At 44.5% G+C, this 20,335-nt stretch overlaps 1 protein-coding gene across 1 annotated transcript in view; it reads left to right on the forward strand.

Annotated features, from left to right (window-relative positions):
• Positions 1–10,670: 10,670 nt before the first annotated feature.
• Nsf (N-ethylmaleimide sensitive factor, vesicle fusing ATPase) overlaps positions 10,671–20,335 on the forward strand; it is a 133,462-nt gene continuing 123,797 nt past the window's right edge. The window contains exon 1 of the mRNA XM_052194373.1: positions 10,671–10,752. Coding sequence (XP_052050333.1) covers positions 10,741–10,752 — 12 coding nt within the window. The 5' untranslated portion in view covers positions 10,671–10,740. The remainder of the gene's footprint in view (positions 10,753–20,335) is intronic.

Raw genomic sequence — 20,335 nt, forward strand, 5'->3', positions numbered from 1 at the left:
CTTACGCCAATGTCCTCGAAGTTACTTGAGTAACAAGAAACGTGACCAATGGGAAGGAAAATAAGGCTGGACCGAGTAGGCCCGCCCCCCCGCGACCTAGGCGACGGCACCAAGCTCTGGAAATGCCGGCTTCATCTTCCAATGGGAGCTCACCGCATTCAGGCGAGACGCGCCCACATGCCCCACCCCACCGAAGCTACAAGCGACCAATCAGAAAAGCAAAAAGGTTTCCTATTTGCCCTGCCAATCAACTCTGGGATTTTTCAAGGATTGAACTACCCCCGGGAGCATTCTGACCAACCCAAAGCCGGTATGTGGGAGGGGCCAAGTTCACAGAGATATTTAAGGAAATTTGCTGTGGTTGAGCTAAAAGTAGAAACTGGTTTGGAGCATAGTTCCTGGCCAGAAATACCCAGATTCCAACATCGAAATTAGGCATAAAGAAGATTTCCTATTTGGTATGGAGTTAGACTGCCGCTTTTATACAGACTTTCAATTTAGGGAGAAATATAATCTTACCTTAGCAGTCTCTCAAAGCCCCAGCGCGTATTTCATAAGACCTTAAGTTACTCGGTACTCTAAATAATACCAACTTGTTTAGTTAAAATGGTTACCAAAACCTGGCAATTTTGTGTAACTGAAGTAATCAGGGGTTAAGGGTGTGGCTCAGTGGTAGAGCACTACTAGATAGGCATGTAATAGCCTGGGTTCAGTGCCTAGCACAGAAAACAGAACCTAGTATATTACTTAATAGGTTTATTCAGTGCTAAAAAGAAACAAACTATTGAAAGCATGATGCAAACTTAATGGTACATTACTAAGTGAAAGAAGCCAGTCAGAAAAGTCTCGCGATATGCTTGTCTATAAAAACACTAAGGGTTTCAAGGATTTAGTGGGGATGGAGCCTAGTGCACTTTCAGAAAAGCAAAAGCATTCTGTATTGTAATAATGATGGGTAGTGCCTGTCATACAGGTGTCCAAGCCCAGGAAATACACAAGCCAAGATGCACTTTCTGTTGTTTGCTTGTGCTTTGTCAATGTAGGTTAATCAGTAAGAACAGATGTAGCCCTCTAATGGAGGATATTGGTATCTGGGGAGTATGTTAGAAAGAGGAGGAGGAGAATGTGGGAGATCTTTACACCATTCTGTCACTTTTGCTGTGAACCTAAAGGCACTCTAAAAATGACTCTTAAAAATGGTGGATAGAGGTGGATAGAGGGAGACTGAGAGATAGCTTCAAGGTTTAGAGCAGTCCCTACCCTTGCAGAAGACTCAACTTTGGTTCCTAAAACCCATGTTGTGTGGCTCGACAAGCTCCTGCAGCTCCAGGGGATCTGATGCCCTCTTCTCGCTTTTTTAGGTACCCACACATACGTGGCATACATACACATGCATAAACACACAAATAAAACTATTTAAATAAATATTAAATTCCTGTCTACTTGACATTAAAGTGAATCATTGAAATAATGAAAGCATGTTTTGGTTGGTTGGTTGGTTGGTTGTTTAGTTTTTTGAGACAGGGTTTCTCTGTGTAGCCCTGGGTGTCCTGGAACTCACTCTGTAGACCAGCCTGGCCTCAAACTCAGAAATCTGCCTGCCTCTGCCTCCCAAATGCTGGGATTAAAGACATGCGCCACCACCGCCCAGGATATGTTTTGTATATGTATTATATATTCTTTCTTTCCTTTTTATGGTGGTGGGAATCAAACTCAGAGCCCTGCTCAGCCTGGGCAAGTGGTCTACCACTGCCACACTTAGGTGTAGTGTGTGTGTGTGTGTGTGTGTGTGTGTGTAAGAGAGTGTGTTAGTCTGTTTTCCACTACTGTAACAGAGTACCTGAGACAACTGACTTAAAAAAGAAAAAAGGTTCATTGTGGACCGCAGTTTTGTTCTCAGAACCTGGTTGATTAGCCCCATCTATTTTAGACATAGATCATCCCTCTGTGATTCCTGCTGTACTTCCATAGCTGTGAGTGAGTTTCCTGGTTAGAGATAATGCCGTGTGCTATGACAGGCCTGCCATGAGGTCCTTGCCTTGACTTCTCTCGATGATAAACTGTGACTCAGAAGTGTAACCTAAGTCAGCCCTTTCCTGCCATCAGTCACCCTTTGGTCAGAATGTTTTTATCACAGTAGCAGAGAGGAAACTAGAACCCCGAGTTCCAGTAATCTCCTACCAGAGCCCCTCCTTAAGACTTCCCTTTAGGTCCCATGACTCAAAGTTTCCACCACCCAACAGCCTCATAGGTTAGGATGAAGCCTATAAGATTTGGGCCTTTTGTGGACATTCTAGATCTGAATTACAACAGCACTGTGGTCTCAGGAACAGTATTTGTGGCAGATGTGGAGTGGGGAAAACTAGAAGAAAGTAGGTCTGACTTACCTGTGATGGCATTGAAGAGGCAGGGTTATAACTTTCAAAGAGTAGTTGAGAGAAAAATTTTGTACTGACTTTATAAATAGGAAATTCAGCTTTTTTTTTTTTTAAAGTTTGAAGAGAAATAAGAACATAGTTCAGAGGTACAGTGCTCTGTCATGTACAGAGTCTGGATTCCATCCATAGAACAGGAAAAAAAGGAAGGAAGGAAGGAAGGAAGGAAGGAAAAGGAAAGGAAAGGAAAGGAAAGGAAAGAAGGAAAGGGAAAGGAAAGGAAAGGAAAAAGGAAAGGAAAGGAAAAAGGAAAGGAAAGGAAAAAGGAAAGGAAAGGAAAAAGGAAAGGAAGGAAAAAGGAAAGGAAAAAGGAAAGGAAAGGAAAGGAAAGGAAAAAGAAAGAAAGAAAAGGTACAATAAGCCTGAATTGTTTGTGGTGACACTAGTGTGGTGGCAGACTAAAATAAAAAACATTTCTTGGGGCTGGAGAGTTGCCTCAGAGGTTAAGAGCTCTGGCTGTTCTTCCAAAAGTCCTGAGTTCAAATCCCAGCACCCACATGGTGGCTCACAACCATCTGTAATGGGATCTAGAGCCCTCTTGTGGTGTGCAGGTGTATATGCCAGCAGAACTCTGTATGCATGATAAATACATCTTTTAAAAAAAAAAGGAAGAAGAAAAGAAAACATTTCTTGTCAATCAGCAGCTTGCACAACATAAAAAACACAATGCACTGTGGGGGAAAGAGGAAGAAAGTTTCATGCTAGAAATGTGCTCCTGAGGAAGACGCTCCACTCTGGGTGAGACTTTAAACTCTCAGTGGTGGAGCCCCTGTCAAGTGTAGGTGAGGCTCAGGGCTTCATCCTCAGCACAAAAAAAGAAAAGGAAAAAAAAAAAATCTCGTCGGCTTGACTAGATTTGGTGTCCCCTAGGAAACATACCTCTGGGCTTTTCAGTGTGGATGTCTCCAGAGAGCATTAACTGAGAGGGGAAGACCCATGCTGAACGTGGGCAGCACTTCCCCATGAGCTGGCATCCTGGAGTTTTCTTTCAACTTGACACAAGCTAGAGTCATCAGAGAAGAGAGAGCCTCAGTTGAGAAAATGTCTCCTTAAGATTTGGCTGTAGGCAAGCCTGCAGGGCATTTTCTTAATTAGTGGTTGATGGAGGGAGGGTCCAGCTCATTTGGTGGCCCTGGGTTCTAAAAGAAGGCACACATTCTTGTAAAAAGATGATCAGTGTGGGATGTGCAAGCCAGTAAGCAGCCTCCCTGCACACACTGCAGTCCCTACTACCTCTAGGTCCCTGCCCTGCTTGGGTTCCTGCCCTCATCGTTGCTGATGATGAACTGGTATATGGAACCGTGAGTGAAATAAACCCTTTCCTCCCCAAGTTGCTTTCGGTCACATGCTTCATCAGAACCATAGCAACACTAATAAAGCAATGAATAAGGGAAAGAGGAGGAAGACATCTGCGCCTCAGCATTTATCTCTCTGCCTCCTGACTGCAGCTCCAACGTGAGCAGCAAGCAGGCTCGCGCTCCTGCTGCCATGAGGGTACCCACTGAGATGGAGTGCATCCCTTAAACTGTGAGCCAGAATAGACACTTCCTTTCTTAGCTTGCTTAGCACTAGGAGTCTTCCTGAGAACTATTACAGCCAGTGATATTACCCCGGCCAACATGGGGAGGTAAGTAAGCCCCAGTGTCTTAAGGTTCTAAGTGGCTCACCCCCTCCCCAGAGACTCTGACCCAGAGGTCGGAAAGCTCAGGAGACCAGCATTTGAACACTCCCTTGAAAGAGAGGCAGGCAGCTTTCTGCCCCTCCCCCCAACATGGATGTGCAGAGTTAGTCGCCCTGGCAAGTGCACTGGGGTTCCAATCACAGAAAAGGATCCTCTGGTTTCCATAGCAACAGTCCTTCACTTCCACAGAAAACCTAGCGCGTCTCCTGCCCACTCAGACTTTCCAGAATGAATTGGTGTTTGTGGCTATAGGTGTTTGTCTTTATCTGTCAAAGAGCAAAGAGACATTCCTTTGAGAGCAGCCCTCCCCGCCCCCAGCCCATCCCTGCACAGCTGGAATGCTGCATTGCAGCGAGGTTCCTCCTTTCCTGTACAAAGTCCACAGTCTCCCTCCATGCTGTTCCCTTTGCTGGCCCTGCACATCACTCCAGTAAGTAGGTTTCACTGACGGAAAACAGACAGATGGCAACTGCATCATCCCAAGCTTGGCTGTGACGGGGCTGTGAAGCTGTTCCTGGGGTAGGCTGACCCGTGGGTTAGGACGGGAGGCAAAGCATAAGGCTGTCTGCCTACACGGTGTCACAGTCTCTGCCATTTTGCTATTACAGCTTTGCTTTTTCCGCTGCTTTCCTGGCGGTATCCTTTTAAATTGCACCTGTGAGTACATTAGGTTACTAATGTGGAACAATCTTGGGAGAGGTGGGAGGCGCAGAGGGAAAGGTGCAAAAAGAACTCTGAATATTGCCTTTGCTGCACAACTGCCACAGGAAGTTCTCTGATCCTGGGCTCTTGGACCACTGCACTTACCTCTGAAAATTAAAATGCAGTGGAAAATTTGCCAAGAAGAATGGTCCCTGAATCATCTGCTTGTAAGCCAGCTGGAAGACTTTCGAAACCCACACCCTCCTATGACCCTAAACTCTGTCCCCAACCCCATTTCCCTAACTCTGTAGTTTCCACAAAGCAAAGGTATGTCCCCTTTCTTACCTTAGGAGGGTAGAAAGTATTAAACTGGGCTGAAGAGATGGCTCAGTGGTTAAGAGGATACTGTCTGCTCTTCCAGAGGTCCTGAGTTCAATTCTCAGCAACCACATGGTGGCTCACAACCATCTGTAATGAGATCTGATGCCCTCTTCTGGTGTGTCTGAAGATAGCAATGGTGTACTCACATACATAAAATAAATAAATCTTTTTTAAAAAAGAGAAAGAAAGTAAATATCACACTAAAAACAAGTATCATCCTGAAAAACAGAACCTAAACCATAGCATGATTAAGCCAAGCTTGTCACAATGAATCAGCTCAAGTCCTGTCATTAATATTACCCCACCATGCCCTCCAGACTTAGGAGAAGATTCTTTCCCTCTGTGAAATGAAGTCATCACAATGACAATGACCATCAAAATAATCTATGTCACCAAGGCCTTCCTCAACACAAACTGAACTACTTATTAGACAATGTGTGGGGTCATAATTGGAACATAAACTTCTATCCATGGGCCGTGGTTGTCATTACATTGGTGACCTGCTAAGGAACATGTGAAAATACTCGGTGTCACAAGGTTCTCTCTGGAATCACTTCCATGTCACTAGCTGACAAGAGACGAACTGTACTCTGGAGAGGTCCTCAGAGAAACAGGCCTGAAAGGGTAAGTATACAGCTAGAAAGGTTACCGTTGTCTTATGTGATTATGGAGGCCTGGCAGGAGAGGCTGGCAGGATGGACACCCAAGGCAAAGGCAAAGATCTAGTCCACCAGTAACCTAATTATCTCTTGGTCTAAAAGAGATGGGATTGCTTTTGTATTTTTCACACAGGGTCTCACTGGATAGCGCTGCTTGGCTTGGCACTAATTATGTAGACTATACTGACCTGGAACTCACAGAGATCTTCCTGCCTCTGCTTCTCAGGTGATGGATTAGAAGTGTGGTCCACCATGCCTAACCATGCCTTTAAAAGGTAGGTCTTTTAAAGATTTAGATTATTTTATCATAAATAAAATTATGGCCTAGCTAAATTAAGGTAAGTGCACAAACAATTACTTTGGGATTGGCAACCTTTTATTCTGTCCAGAACCATCAACCGATTGGACGAGGCCCATCAACACTCTGGACAGCAATCTTTTTATTCAAAGTCCTCAAATCTAAATGTAAACCTCATCCCAAAAGCACTCTCATAGAAAGCCTAGAGTAGTGTTTGAGAGAATATTTGGGTACCGTGGCCTACAGTCTCACATTGGGTCACAAGAGCTGTGGCTAAACCCTGACCCCTACTTCTTGTGCCTCACTGTCCTTTACCCTGGATTCTGCTTTTCTATACCTTTTGTTATCATCCTCTTTACTCTGCTAGTTAGTTTTTACCAACTTGACAAGCTAGAGTCACCTGGGAAGAAAGAACCTCAGTTGAGGGATTGCCTCTATTAGAGTAGCCTTGTGGGCATGTCTTTGGGGTATATTCTTCATAATGATTTATGAAAGAGGGTCCATCCCACCCACTGGGAAGTGCCATCCCCTAGGCAGGTGGTCCTAGATTATATAAGAAAACAAGCTTAGCAAGCCGTGAAGCAGCCTTCTGTTGAGATCTCTGGTTCAGTTCCTGCCTCCAGGTTTCTGCCTTGAGTTCCTACCTTGATATCCTATGAAGATAGAGTGTAATCTGTAAGTCAAATAAGCCATTTCCTTCCCAAGTTGCTTCTTGTCAGAGTGTTTCCTTACAGCAACAAAAAAGAAAACCAGACATTTCCCCATCCTTTCAAGTATATTTTCTCTCTGATCTTATCCTTAATTCTAGCTCCTAGCCCTCTCAAAAGGCCTCCAGCCTGTAGAAAGTGAGGTTGGTTATTTCCATTTTAGTGTGTGCGCGCACACACACACCATATTTTGCAGAAGATAGAACTGAGGGAGCTGGAAGACTAGAGGATGACCTTGGCAGAATGTCATTCCAACGGTAAAGGAACCCGGGCTCTTTCCTCTTGAGGACAGCCACTGCAGTTGTTTGGGAGAGCATATGATTGACTGAACTTGGGTTCTTTGCTCAGGCAGGGAGAGCAGAACATCTTGTCTGAGCGTCCTTCTGAGACCACACGAAGTGAGAAAGCTGCTACCAGACAGACCATCCACCTTTGTAAGGGCTGTGGGAGAGGAAATGCAGCATTAGCTCCTCTCTGCTTCTGAGATGACCTTGGACAAAAGCCAGAGCAAGGCACAGAAGGCACAGATGGGCTGCAGAGAGACACAGCCACCCGGAGCAAGGCCTCTGAGTCCTTCACCTCCAGCTTAAAGAACAAGCTGTGTTTGCCTGAGGCATCGCCATAGCTCCTGAAGGGTTGGGTGCAGGATCTGTTCAGTTTTTAAGCATTCACAGGCAGCTGGGGCTTCCACATTGATAAACACTGGTCCTCGTTGACCTGGAAGAAATTGCCCCTTGCAATCCTTTCACTGAGCAAGACAAGAACAGGCCAGTGGTAGAGATATGAACACCAGCCTTGAAATTGATGTTAGCTCTTTGGGCTGAGAGCCAAGGTCATCTGGATCTGGTAACTGGGCAAAATCGATGTGATTTATAGGCTTGATGCCCAAGCCAGTTCAGTCAGTCAACCAGGTCTTAGGGGACGGAGTCAAGACTGAAAAGAAAAAGAAAATTAGACAACATTATAACATGAATCCAGCCAGTACTGAGGCTGAAGCAGGTTTTTTTTTTTTTTTTCAGTCTGCTTTTATACCATGCTAAGTACAGGCAAAGAATAAAGTCAAGATCACTTCTAAGTCAAGGAACAAACAAGACAATAAACAAAAATAGTCAAGGAACAAACAACAAAGTCCTGTGGTATTCAGGGACTTGTCAAGATGATCGAGATCGTGAACCTGCTTCCTTGTCCTAGACCAAAGTCAAAGTCTTGCCTGACCTCATTTCCATGTTCTAGCCCAATGTCAAATTCCCGCCAAATTTCTAGAAGCAGCCCCCAAAACTCTCCACAGTTTAAATTCAAAATAACAATAAAAAAGTAACATGCAATTATTAAGTTCATCAGTCTATGCATCTCAGGGGGATTTGCGAGCATCTCAGTTTTCATTAGGAGGGCTGAAGCTCACACAGATGCGAGACAGAGGACAAGAAAGCCTCCTGGTTCTTTACTTCCTCTCGGTTATTGTTTGCTTGTTTCTAAACAGCTTTTTCCGAGTTAACATCAGAATCCAACTGTTTTCCTCCCCTTCCTCAGAGCCCCTGAGATCACTCCTGACTTAGCTATCATATCCGAGCTGTCCTACACAGCACCAGGGACTCAGATTCAGTGGCAGTTTGTGAAATCCACATAAATTCTTTCTTCTATTCCTGGTTCATCTTGAGCTCACTCCTTGATTTTGAGTTCATTCATGGTTTTGTGTATCTCCCCCGCCTCCCAAGACAGGGTTTCACTTTGCAACCCTAGGCTGGCCTCAAACTCACATACATCATCTTGCCTCTGCCTCCTGACTTCTGGTCAGGAAAAGAAGTCACCACTATGCATGGGTTGATTTTATCAGTTCTTAAATTAAATTGTTAAACATGCTGACCTCTAATTCTTTGCTTGTTTTCTCTCTTGCTGGACAAAAATTCCTTTTTTCCTAATGAATTATGAGTGTCCGGTCTTAAGGAAACCTGGGACAGTCTCATTCAGTCCTGTGGCTCTTCCCAGAATCTCTCATTGCACCCACTACCCTGAACCACTCCAACCCAGGGGCTGGGCTTTCCCTTCCCCTCCCCCCTTCAAATTTCTAAATAATTCAGCTAGTTTGGTTGAGTTCGCTCATGGCTCCTCCTTTAGCTCTACTCTTGGCCTCTTGTTTTTTTCTCCCTCTCCCATCTCTTCTCTTCCTCTCTCATTCTCCCCTTCTCTCTCTCTCCTCTCATGGCCCAACCTATTATGTTAGCTGTCTTCAGTCTGGGCTCTTCCAGATGCCTCTGGCTATACTCTCCCTCATAGCTACAATAAAACCCTTCTCCTTAACCTCAGAGCAGTCATGTCTCCATTTTCTTCAGTAAGAAGTGAAGGCAAACCCCTAATATTCCTGTTGTCTCAGGCAAAATGTGAAAAGAAACAACAGGGGGACTGACAAACATTTAATGTAGAATCTTTTTCCTGCAGTCCGAAGTTAGGCCTTCTGAGATTCCAGTGAAGAGATGCTGTGCCAGAAGACAATACAGAGGTTAAAAGACTGAACTCAGGTTCGGGGAGGAGGCAGAGTGCTAGGGTAAAGTGCTTTCGGAGTGGGGGAGGACCTCCGTCAGGATACCTGGCATCTGTGACTATGGCAACAGGTATTGTAATCTCAGTGCTGTAGAGGTGGAGACAGGATTCCCTGGAAATTGCTAACCAGCAAAGACTATATATACGTGGTGAACTCCAGCTTGGGTGAGAGATCACATCCTTGAAAAATAAGGTGGACAAGTGACTGAGGAAGACGTCTTGTTGTCTTCTGGCCCAAACACGCACGCAGCTCCTCGAACACAGACTTAACCTGGGGCATACTTTATTCTCAGAATACTTTAATAATGAAACAATACTGGAAAACAAATTACTAAAGATATAAATGGTGTGGTTAAGAGTATTGGCTGCTCTTTTAGGATACCCAAATTCAATTCCCAGCACCTAAATGGCAACTCACAACTGTCTAACTCCAGTTCAAGAAGATCTGGTAGGGCTGGAGAGATGGCTATTAAGAGCATTGACTGCTCTTCCAGAGGTCCTGAGTTCAATTCCCAGCAGCCACACACTGGCTCACAACCATCTGCAATGGGATCCAATAAACTCTTCAGCTGTGTGTCTGAAGACAGCTACAGTATACTCATATAAATAAAAATAAATCTAAAAAAAAAAAAAAAGGAGGAGGATCTGGCACAGGCTTGCAGGCAGAATACCAATACACATCCCTCTCCTTTTTTGTTTTTTGTTTTTTTGTTTGTTTGTTTGTTTGTTTTTTTCGAGACAGGGTTTCTCTGTGTAGCCCTGGCTGTCCTGGAACTCACTCTGTAGACCAGGCTGGCCTCAACTCAGAAATCCGCCTGCCTCTGCCTCCCAAGTACTGGGATTAAAGGCGTGCACCACCACCACCAGGCTCACATTTAAAAAAAACTTTAAAAACATACAAATTGGGCTTATAAATGAAAATAACGAACCATAAAGCTAACACATAATATAATTATGATTCACTTTCAAAACCCGTGTGCCTTCAAAAGAAAGCTCGGATTTGAACAGAATCTGAATTCAGAACCAGCTTTTGGCTATTGCCTTTCCTTGGGGAAGAGGCCAGTAACCACGCGGGTTTTCTCGGCGCATTATGGTTTAAGAGGTTTGGAAGCAGAAAGCTAAAAGTCCATTAAAGGCCACGTGGTCAACAGACATGGCTTTGTAGAAACAGGGTAGCAGTGAGCTGGCCCGCTCCTCTTCAGCCAAAATGGCGGTGCTCGGCCTCCGCGCGCGCGCGCAGGTTCTGGGGAAGGACTCCGGGAACGCGGCTGGGCGCGGGCGCGGCCTCCCGGCGGCTGCGCGCCTGCGCGAGGGCGGGCTGCAGGCAGGCACGCGCGCGGCGGGGGCGGGCTCAGCAGAGTGCGGAGCTGCAACCTGGGAGCAGGACGTGTCCGCGAAGATGGCGGGCCGGGTGAGTGGTGGCCGGGCAACCCGGGCTCGCAGCGGATCGCCGGGGTCGCGACCGCTGCGAGGTCCACGCGGGCTCCGGGGAAGGGGCGCGAGGCTGAGCACCCAGGAAGGCTGAAGGCAGGGAGGTCAGAGCAAGGCTGGAGGCGAGACAGGGCAGCTGCGGCAGGGGATTAGCTCTGCTCAGAAACTCTGTCCTCTCCGAGGGTTGTCTCTTCGTCCCCCGGGTCTCCCGTGCCTCCTCTTGTCATCCCCCGGGGCTCGTTTTTCTCGTCCTTAAAGCATCTTGAGGGTAGTGGCCACTGGAGCCCCCCTCTGACGAGCGCTGAGTGCCCTCCGCACTCCTCCGAGGGTTTCTGAGGTGGCACTGCCGGATAACCGCGGGGTGTAGTCTGCTGCAGTCAGAGGGTGTGGGAACCCGTTTCTCGTTCTTCCTGAATGAGTGATGTTATGAAAAGAGGAGGTGGGTGCCTGCAAATTACTTTTACGGCTAACCTCAGACCATCCCCTGGGGAGAAACCTATCAGCTGTCTGAGTGAAGCAGCAATGTCTTTAGTGCAGGTGGATTTGGGGTGTCACGTTTTGTTTTTCTAAATGACAGTCGATTCGAATGCAGCAGGCTGTGCTGTACTTTCAGGGATTTACATTTTACTTCCTCCTTAAGCTTGTAAGACCGCGGGGTAGGATTGGGATTGGCGAGGAGAGATGGGGCCAGGTCACCGCTGGCTGTTGTTGCAGTATGCATTAGAGCTAAGCGCTCTGACGGATGGATCCTGCCCAGAGATTACACTGTTTAGAAACCTGGGGACATTAACTGCGTCATTACAGACTAAAGATGTGCTTGACTGATTCACTTATACCTGAATATTTGAGTAAGTTTGCATACATGTATGCATATATGTAAATGTCCTGTCTAAAGAAAATTGTAGGTCATGAGATTCTAGAGTCCCAGAGAGACCTTAGAGGTCATCAGTCTAGGTCCATCTCTTTCTCTTCCTTTTCTCATAACCCCCCTTTTATCTCAAGCTAGCCCTTCTAACTGTATTTCAGGGTCTATGTTTGCCTCCCCAGGAGCCCCTCTCCTGAATCATCAGCCCTTCTGGACTGCACAGGCCTCAAACCCTCCCTCTGCCCCCACAGATGTCACTTCTCCTCTTCCCATTTCACAGTGACACATTCTGGTGACTTTCTGAGTGTGTTGTCTCTCATTTGTTTACCACCTGCTCCCTCCTTGGCCCACCACAGTCAGACTGAAACCCATCCCTAAAATTAATGCCCACTTCCCAATCCTTGTTACACTTGATGCCTCAGAGCAGCTGACATTGTCGCCCATCTCCTCCCTAATGGAAGAAGATCCTCTCCCATGGCTTCTGTGATGCCTCGCTACTGTTTTGACTCATCTATCTCGCCTGCAGACTCAGCTTCCTCCTCCCTGCCATTCAATTCCCACATTCTATTTTATCTCCTCAGGTAATCCCTTCTGAGCCAAAGCTACAACTGTCTGTATGTCCGAGGTTCTCAAGCTTTTCCACTCATTCCCTCACAGAACTGCCCCTCTAAATTCCAAAGTGATGTGTGAAAGTGTCTATCTGAAATCAAAAGCAAGGATGGGTGCACACATTTGATCCTCGAAGAGGCAGGAAGTCCAGATAGTGAGTTCCAAGAGAGCCAGGAGTATGTAGACACTGTCTCAAATAAATAAATGAACAAATACATTTAAAATAACTAATTCAAGACTATTTGAACTCTAAACCCAAAGCTGTGGTCTAAGCCCACCTCTCTGGTACCTTTTCTGTTTTTCCTTCACTGAATGATACCATCGCTCTTCCAGTGGAAACCTGTCCGGTATGGTGTGTACATAGGGGGTAGGGGAACATGCTTAGCCATGTGGCAGTCAAGTGACAATGCTGGGTTAGTATTTGCCCCTCACCCCGTTTGTTGTTCCCCCTGCCTATGCCAGGCTAGCCGGCTTCCCAGCTTCTGTGGCATCTCTTGACCCAGGGTTACAGATGTGAGCCATCCTGCCTGCCTTCCAGTGGTTCTAGGGTGGTGAACTCAGGTCCTCACACTTGAAGAAACACGTGCTTCATCCACTGAGCCCTTCCCATGCCTGTTGTTTGTCCCTCTTGCCTCATCCCCGGTATGATTTCATTACTGTCTTCTTCCTACCTGCACACTAAAGAAAATAATAGTGATTTTTTTTTTTTTTTTAGCAAAGGATTTAATCAGGGCCCAGAAAAGGTAGGCTTGGGAGCATTGCTGCCTTAAGGTCTCCTCGATGCTGGACTCACTGCTGCTGTTGCTGTACCCTGCTCCCTGGCCAGTTTACCATTCTGCATCCTCAGCTCCACCCCCTTTTCTCGAGGGTCTGGAGAACTGCAGGAAGTTTTGCAGTAGCCTCCTTTTGGCCCCCTTCCATCCTCCATACTAGTTAGTCTTCCTGAGCTCCTTTCTGCTTAAACCCGTCCTCAGGTTAGTTCTGGGAGAAGATCAGATGCTTAACAAGGCGTTCAAGGCTCTTTGTGGTTTTGCTCCTGTTTCCCTCTGCTCACTTTCACTGTCTGTGCTCAGGTTATATAAGCCTTTCAATGCCTTGAAGCTTCAGTTGTTTCTCTTACCACAAGGTCTTTGCTGGGCTCTTTCTTGTAACGTTCTGCCCTTAACCATTTACCTCCTACTCAGAGAACACTTGGGAAGCCTATTCTGATCTCAGGCTGTATGTAAGTCAGGCTGTATGTATGTAACTTTGTTACAGCCCCTGGAAAACCTGTGCGCCCCTCTTAGAGCTTGTCTACTGCTCATTGTAACTGTGCTAGGATGTTGTATCCTGTGTGTTGGCACATGCCTGTAATGCCAGGGCTTGGGAGACAGAGGCAGGAGGATCACTATATGTTTGAGGCCAGCTTAGTATACATACTGAGTACTAGTATGACTTGAGCTATAGAATAAGACCCTGTCTCAAAAATAAAGTGCTGCTGTTATTTATTTACCTCCACTTTGTGAGACCTTGCTAGATATTTATGCTAGATATTCACTCATTACCTCCGATTTATACACTTGTATTTGTGCATCAATTTGGTACAGATTTAAAAAGAATTGTCAAGTGCAATACATTTTAGAAAATAAAATTTAAATCTTTAAAGCACTACTAACACATATGATTTTATTCTTTTTCAAGCACTTAAGGCTCAAAGGTGAAAGTACATTATTGTTTTTACATGTATTTGGGTTTTTTAAGGATTTATTTATTACATGTAAGTATGCTGTAGCTGTCTTCAGCTTCAGACACCCCAGAAGAGGGCGTCAGATCTCATTACGGATGGTTGTGAGCCACCATGTGGTTGCTGGGATTTGAACTCAGGACCTTGGGAAGAGCAGTCAGTGCTCTTACCCGCTGAGCCATCTCTCCAGCCCTATATTATTGTTTTTACATCTATTTGTTTACTTGTGAGCATGCACATCTGTGCCATGGCACATGTGTGGAGCTCGAGGACAACTTGTGGAATGAGTTCTCTTCACCATGTGGGCCCAGGGTGTGGGTGCAGGATGCCAGACTTGGTACCTTCACTTGCTAAACCATCTCACCTATCCAGAGGTATATCATTTTACTATAGGAAAATGTTTACGTGACAGAAGAGTGGCCCCTAGAATTCACTTTGTAGAATAGACTGACCTATTCACAGAGATCTGCCTGTCTGTGCCTCCAAATGCTGGGGCTAAAGGTCTGTGCCACACACACACACACACACACCCTAGCTCCCACAGCCCTGTAACACAGCTTCTAAACACCTGTACTCTGGTTGTTTACATTAAACTTAATATAAGAAAAGCAAAATGATCTCATCAGTGTAATTTCCGTTTTGTCCTGATTACCAGAGAGGCTGAGCATTTTTCCTATTGGTCAATTGAGAGTTCTTCCATGCATTATTATTATTGCATGGCTTTTGAGTATTTTTTAGTTGGGATAGTTGTATTTTCTTATTTATTTGTATAGTTTTCCCTTTTGAGGAGGGCAGGATTTGCTTTAGATTTGTTAGTTGCAGATATATTTTTTTAAGGATTTATCTATTTTATTTTTGAGTACACTGTAGCTGTCTTCAGACACACCTGAAGAGGGCATCAGATCCCATTACAGATGGTTATGAGCCACCATGTGGTTGCTGGGAATTGAACTCAGGACCTCTGGAAGAGTAGCCAGTGCTCTTAACCACTCCAGCCCTGCAGATAGTTTCTTGATGATCATTTTCTTCATTTATTTATAAGGTCTTAGATTTAAATGCTATTGTTATATTTTCCCATTTTAAAGAAAGCTTCCTTTGATGTCATAAAGATCTTATTTAAGTTTTGTTTGCTTTGCCTATTTTTGTGATTAACTCATCTGTAACTTATTTTTGTATTTGGTGTGAATTTTGAAGTTAATTTTATCCTTCCATCTGTGAGAACAGTTGTCCCGACGTGTATTGAGTCCATCCTCTATCTGCACTGGTTTATGATGCTCTCTCTGTGTCATGAACCCATTTCCTGTGTGGGGGCAGGGTTCTGAGATTGGGGTGTTACTCTTTCATTACTCCTTGGTGCCTCATGGACTGTACTTCTTCATTTTAAAAATGACATTCGTTTGGTTTTGTGTGCATGTGTGTGGTTGGACATGTGCAAGGTATGCATGTGTGGAGGTCAAAGGTCAAAAGAGTCAGTTCTCTCCTTCCACTGTGCGGGTCTTGGGGATGGAACTCTGCCTCAGAACCATCTTTCCTAGCCAGTCGGCTCTTATTTTTCTACAATTTACATTTTCAGCCATCTTGTGAATTTTAGGAGTAACTCACCCCCTTGCTTCTTCCAAAGAAAGTTACATACACTCTGTCTCGATTGTTGTTAACTTTGACCTGTATTTTCCTCCTGTGTTCACGTAGATAGCTTCAAAGACTAAAAAATTCAGCTGAATAAGTTTTGAAACCAATTTTATCTTTTTTGGGGGGTGGGAGTGGGGGTTGGTTTTCAGTTTTAAGGCAAAAGGCATGCTAGTTTATCTCAACTTTTAGCTGTGCATGTGATGCAAATGACTTCCAGGCACCAGCTCTTTAACAGCCACGCAGGGTGTTCTCGTCCTCCGCCTCCTTGAGAATGAGGTCAGTGAATTTCGCAATAGTGAAACAGGGGAGAAAATGGGGAAATGATTCAGGTAAGAATAGTGGGCTTTGAGATAACTGGACCAATAGGATGTTTGACAAGGCACCGGTGGGATTTGCTTTTGTTGTAAAGAGGTTTTATATTAAAGCTTATGAACACACAAATTCATATGTGACTTGACAACTATTTGTCACTATTATCACCAAGTTCTGGATCTTCTAAAGAACCTCTTCATGGGTTTTTTTTTTTTTTTTCAAATTAACTGTTGTTACTAAGACATATTCAAAGGAATGAAACTGGTAACATTTTGTGTTAAGAGCAGGTTTAGTTCCCTTGTTTAGAATGGAGCCTGGAGTGGATGCATTACACTGATAAGCTATTGCGGAACAAACCAGCTCCTTTGAAGTATAGTTCAGTATTAATGTTATCTTCTCAACTGAGCCATCAGATACTCTTAAGTAATCCTGTTGCTTCTTGTATTATCCAAGCTATTAATAATGTAGAACTAAATGTAAACAACTGTTTGGCTGTAATATAGCTCTTTTTCTCTACCTGTAGATAAATTGAGTCTTTTTTTATATATATATTTAGCCTTCAAATCAGTTTAGAGTGAATTAAACAATACAAGCTTAATTTGCGTTTGCTAAATTAAATGATGTGATATATTGAGTATTACTATATATACATTGCTTGTATTCTACTGTGTGTGTGTGTGTGTGTGTATGAGAAATAATTTAATACATTCTGATCATGGTTTTCTCTCCTCCAATTCCCCCCAGTCTTCCCTACCCACCCAACCCTACACCCTTTCTGACTCTATTTAGAAATAAACAGGCAAACAAAAGAAACAAATCACAATTAAAAGAAAAAGAATAATAAACATACACACAAATAAAATCCACTCAAAAATAAAACACAAGCCGGGCGGTGGTGGCGCACACCTGTAATCCCAGCACTCTGGGAGGCAGAGGCAGGCAGATTTCTGAGTTCGAGGCCAGCCTGGTCTACAGAGTGAGTTCCAGGACAGCCAGGGCTACACAGAGAAACCCTGTCTCAAAAAAAAAAAAAAAAACAAGCAAACAAACAAAACATAAAAGAAAAAAACGAAACCATAATGTATAGCCAATGGGTAGTAAAACAAACAATACCAAAACAAGGCCCTGTGAAACAAAGAGCCTACAAAAATACTATTGAGTTCATCTTGTGTTGGCCATCTGCTGTTGGCCATAGGGTCTATCTGAAAGTGTGGTTAATATACCCATTGAAACTCCATTGGAGGAAATAGGGTTTTTTTTTTTTCTTTTGTAAGTGGATGTCAGTAGTTGAAAATAGCTTGTTGGTCACGTCCGCCTCTCAGCGCTGAGAACCTGTCTGGCTGGAGCCTGTGGAGACCCTGTGGAGGCTGCCATAGTCCCTGTTTGTCTGTGTGTGTGTGTCAGCAGCTTAAAAAAAGTAATGTGTTGTTTTATGTGTATATGTTTTGTCTGCGTATATTTCTGTACACTACATGTATCCCTGTGGAAGCCAGAAGAGGGACCTCAGATCACTTGAAGCTGGAGCTGTAGACAGTTGTGCCTGTGGTGGGAATTGAACTCAGGTCCACCGGAAGAGCAGCCAATGCTCTTAGCCACTGAGCTGTCTCTCCAGTTTATGTATCCTGAGTACAGTTCTCAGTGTGTTCCGCAGACCCGAGAGCTGGTTAGGAAGAGTTGCTCTGGCTTGCTCTAGGCCAAGTTCCAGATGGTCTCCGCACTGTCCTTCAGCAGACACTCCAGGTCTCTGCTTCGTGAGAAGGTGGAGAACTGTTGACTCTCTGTATCTTACTTCTCCCAAGTGGTTCCTTGTGAATTGTTGAAGGTCTTTAATTATTTATTTTTTTAAAATGTATCTTCAACCTTGATATTTAAAAGCTTCAAGGTCGTCTTTTTCCCTTTTTAAATCCTCTGCTGGCATTCAGCCTTTCAGATAGCTAAGAAGTTGTCGTTATTTCTCATACTATATTGAATTAGGTCCTCCCATCCATCTTCCCACACGACAAGTTTTAAATGCTGGATAAGATGCTCAGGGCCAGAGAAGTGGCTTAGTGGTTGTGACCACTTGCTCCCCTTGGAGGACCCAGGTTCGGTTGCCAGCATCGGTATTAGATAGCTCAGAAGCACCATTCACTCCATTCCGGGGAATCTGATGCTCACCTCTAGCCCTAGCAGACTCCTGTACACATGTGGCACATGCATACACATAAATAACAATAATCATAAGTTTTAAAGATACTTGAATTCAGGCAGGTAGCTGGCTAGAGCTTAAAGAATCATCAGGCCAAAACCTATGTGCAAGCGGGCATTAGGAGCCGAGAGCCTTTGCCTCCAGAGAAGCTTGGAGACCGGAGATAAACATTGGCGGTTTTGGTAGAATCCCCCTAGTAAAGATTGTACCCCCAGGGGATACACCTTATAATAAATGTCAGCTAAGAATAAACTTGTTCCATCCAGGGAAATGAAAGGAAAATTTCCTGTCGCAGGTTGGTGCTGGGTAGGGTCAAACAAACAAAAACAAGATCCTCTTAATTTTTCTTTTAATCCACTGCATCACCTTGAAGTCGGGACTTCTGATTTCGTTCTACCTGATCAGTGTGAAACTCTTAAGCTGGTAGTTAGGTGTGAAGAGGCTCGATACTGGCAGTGCGTCTACGCCATGCCTCCACTCCGCCCCAGAAGCAGCGAGCAGAAAGCTTCTCGGAAGGAATTGGTCTTCCAAGAACCCCAGGACTCAGGAAGTTCCTAAAAAGTAACTTTGAAAAAACAATATAAGCACAGAATCACAAATGACACAAACAAGACTCCGCGAATGAAATGTCAGCAGAAGCAGCCAAGAACCGGCTTAGAGAGCAGGCGCGATGGTTTGGTGGGTTAAGGTGCTGGCCGCCAAGCCTGATGACCGGAGTTCGATCCCTGGGACCGACATGCTAGAAAGAGAGAATTGAACCGAGTCCTGCGTGACTGTCCTCTGAGGAGTCAAGATGAGGTGCACATACCCTTCCTTAGTGAATAGGTAGGGAGAAGCGGGCTTGAACTCTTGAGAGCCCTAAAGTCCAAACCTGGCCTGGTCTACATAGTGAGTTCCAAACCAGCCAAGATTAGTGAGACCCTGTCTCAAAATAGCAATAAAACCCAAAACTACCACCATCACCACCATAACACACACACACACACACACACACACACACCAAAAAAGGATTGGGATTTCCAAAGGCTTCAGATATTGAAATTAGCAGACATATAGTAACTATATATATTTAATGTGCTTGTAAAATACTTTAAGAGTGAGGAACAAGCGTATGAGACAATGATAGATCTGAAGAGATATAGGAAAATAAAATTTTTAAAATTATTTTTTAGAGGTAGGGTTTCTCTGTGTTGCCCTGGTTGTCCTGGAACTCACTCTGGAATGTCTACAGAGTGGTTGGTCTGTAGATAGAGATCTGTTTGCTTCTGCCTCCCATTTTTTTTTATACAATATATTCTAATCACACTTTCCCCCTGTCAACTCCCCACAGATTCTCTCCACCTCTCCACACAACAAACCCTACACTCTCCTTAAAAAACAAACAAAACCAAGAAACATGCCAAAAACAAAACAACCCCCAAACCGCTCCCACAGAAGTCAAAATACACTAGCAAAAAAGTCTAGAAAACACACAAGGCAGAGAAGGGGGCTCAGGCTAGTCAGACTCCTGGTGGGGAACAGTGAGGACGCCATCATCTGAAGAGAGACCACCAGAGAACCCATCTGTCTGCCCGATCAGAAAGTCTAAAGAAGCCAGGTGTGGTGACTCTTCTCCAGTCCTAGCTGCAGGGGCAGGAGGATTGCTTGACTCTGAGGTCAGACTGGGCCATAGCAAGACCCGGTTTCAGAGCAAGAACAATGGCAATACTAGTAATCAAAAGGACTCAGTGGTGTCTGGTGGGTGTTTTAGCCACTAGAACTAAGCATGCGATGGCAGCTGCACCTGAATGGGGTGAGGGGTAGGCGTAGACTCAGAGCATTTTATGATGTTCTCCTCAGAAAGGAGTTAGAGCTTCTTGAATAGCTTTAGATTCAATATGTATATTCATATTTCCAGGGTGATCACAGAAATAATAAAAATATGAATAACAATGGGAACTTGAATTTTAAAAATTTAAGAAGTGGAAAAAAGCATAGGAAAAAATGCAATTAAGAGGAATGAAAGTGATAAAAATAAAATAAATAGAAGCAGAGGCAGGTGTGTTGTTATGTGCCTGCAATCCCAGCACTCAGGAGACTGAGGCAGAAGGATTGAGAATTTGAGGCTAGCCTAGGCTATGTACCAAGACCCATGTCAAACAATACCCGTATTTCCAAAACCAAATAAACACAGAACAAATTCTACTAGGATTAAATGCTTCATTCAAAAGAAGAGAATGCCACCTTAGATTTTTTTG

Source organism: Apodemus sylvaticus, chromosome 10, assembly GCF_947179515.1.
Source record: "Apodemus sylvaticus chromosome 10, mApoSyl1.1, whole genome shotgun sequence".
Taxonomy (NCBI): domain Eukaryota; kingdom Metazoa; phylum Chordata; class Mammalia; order Rodentia; family Muridae; genus Apodemus; species Apodemus sylvaticus.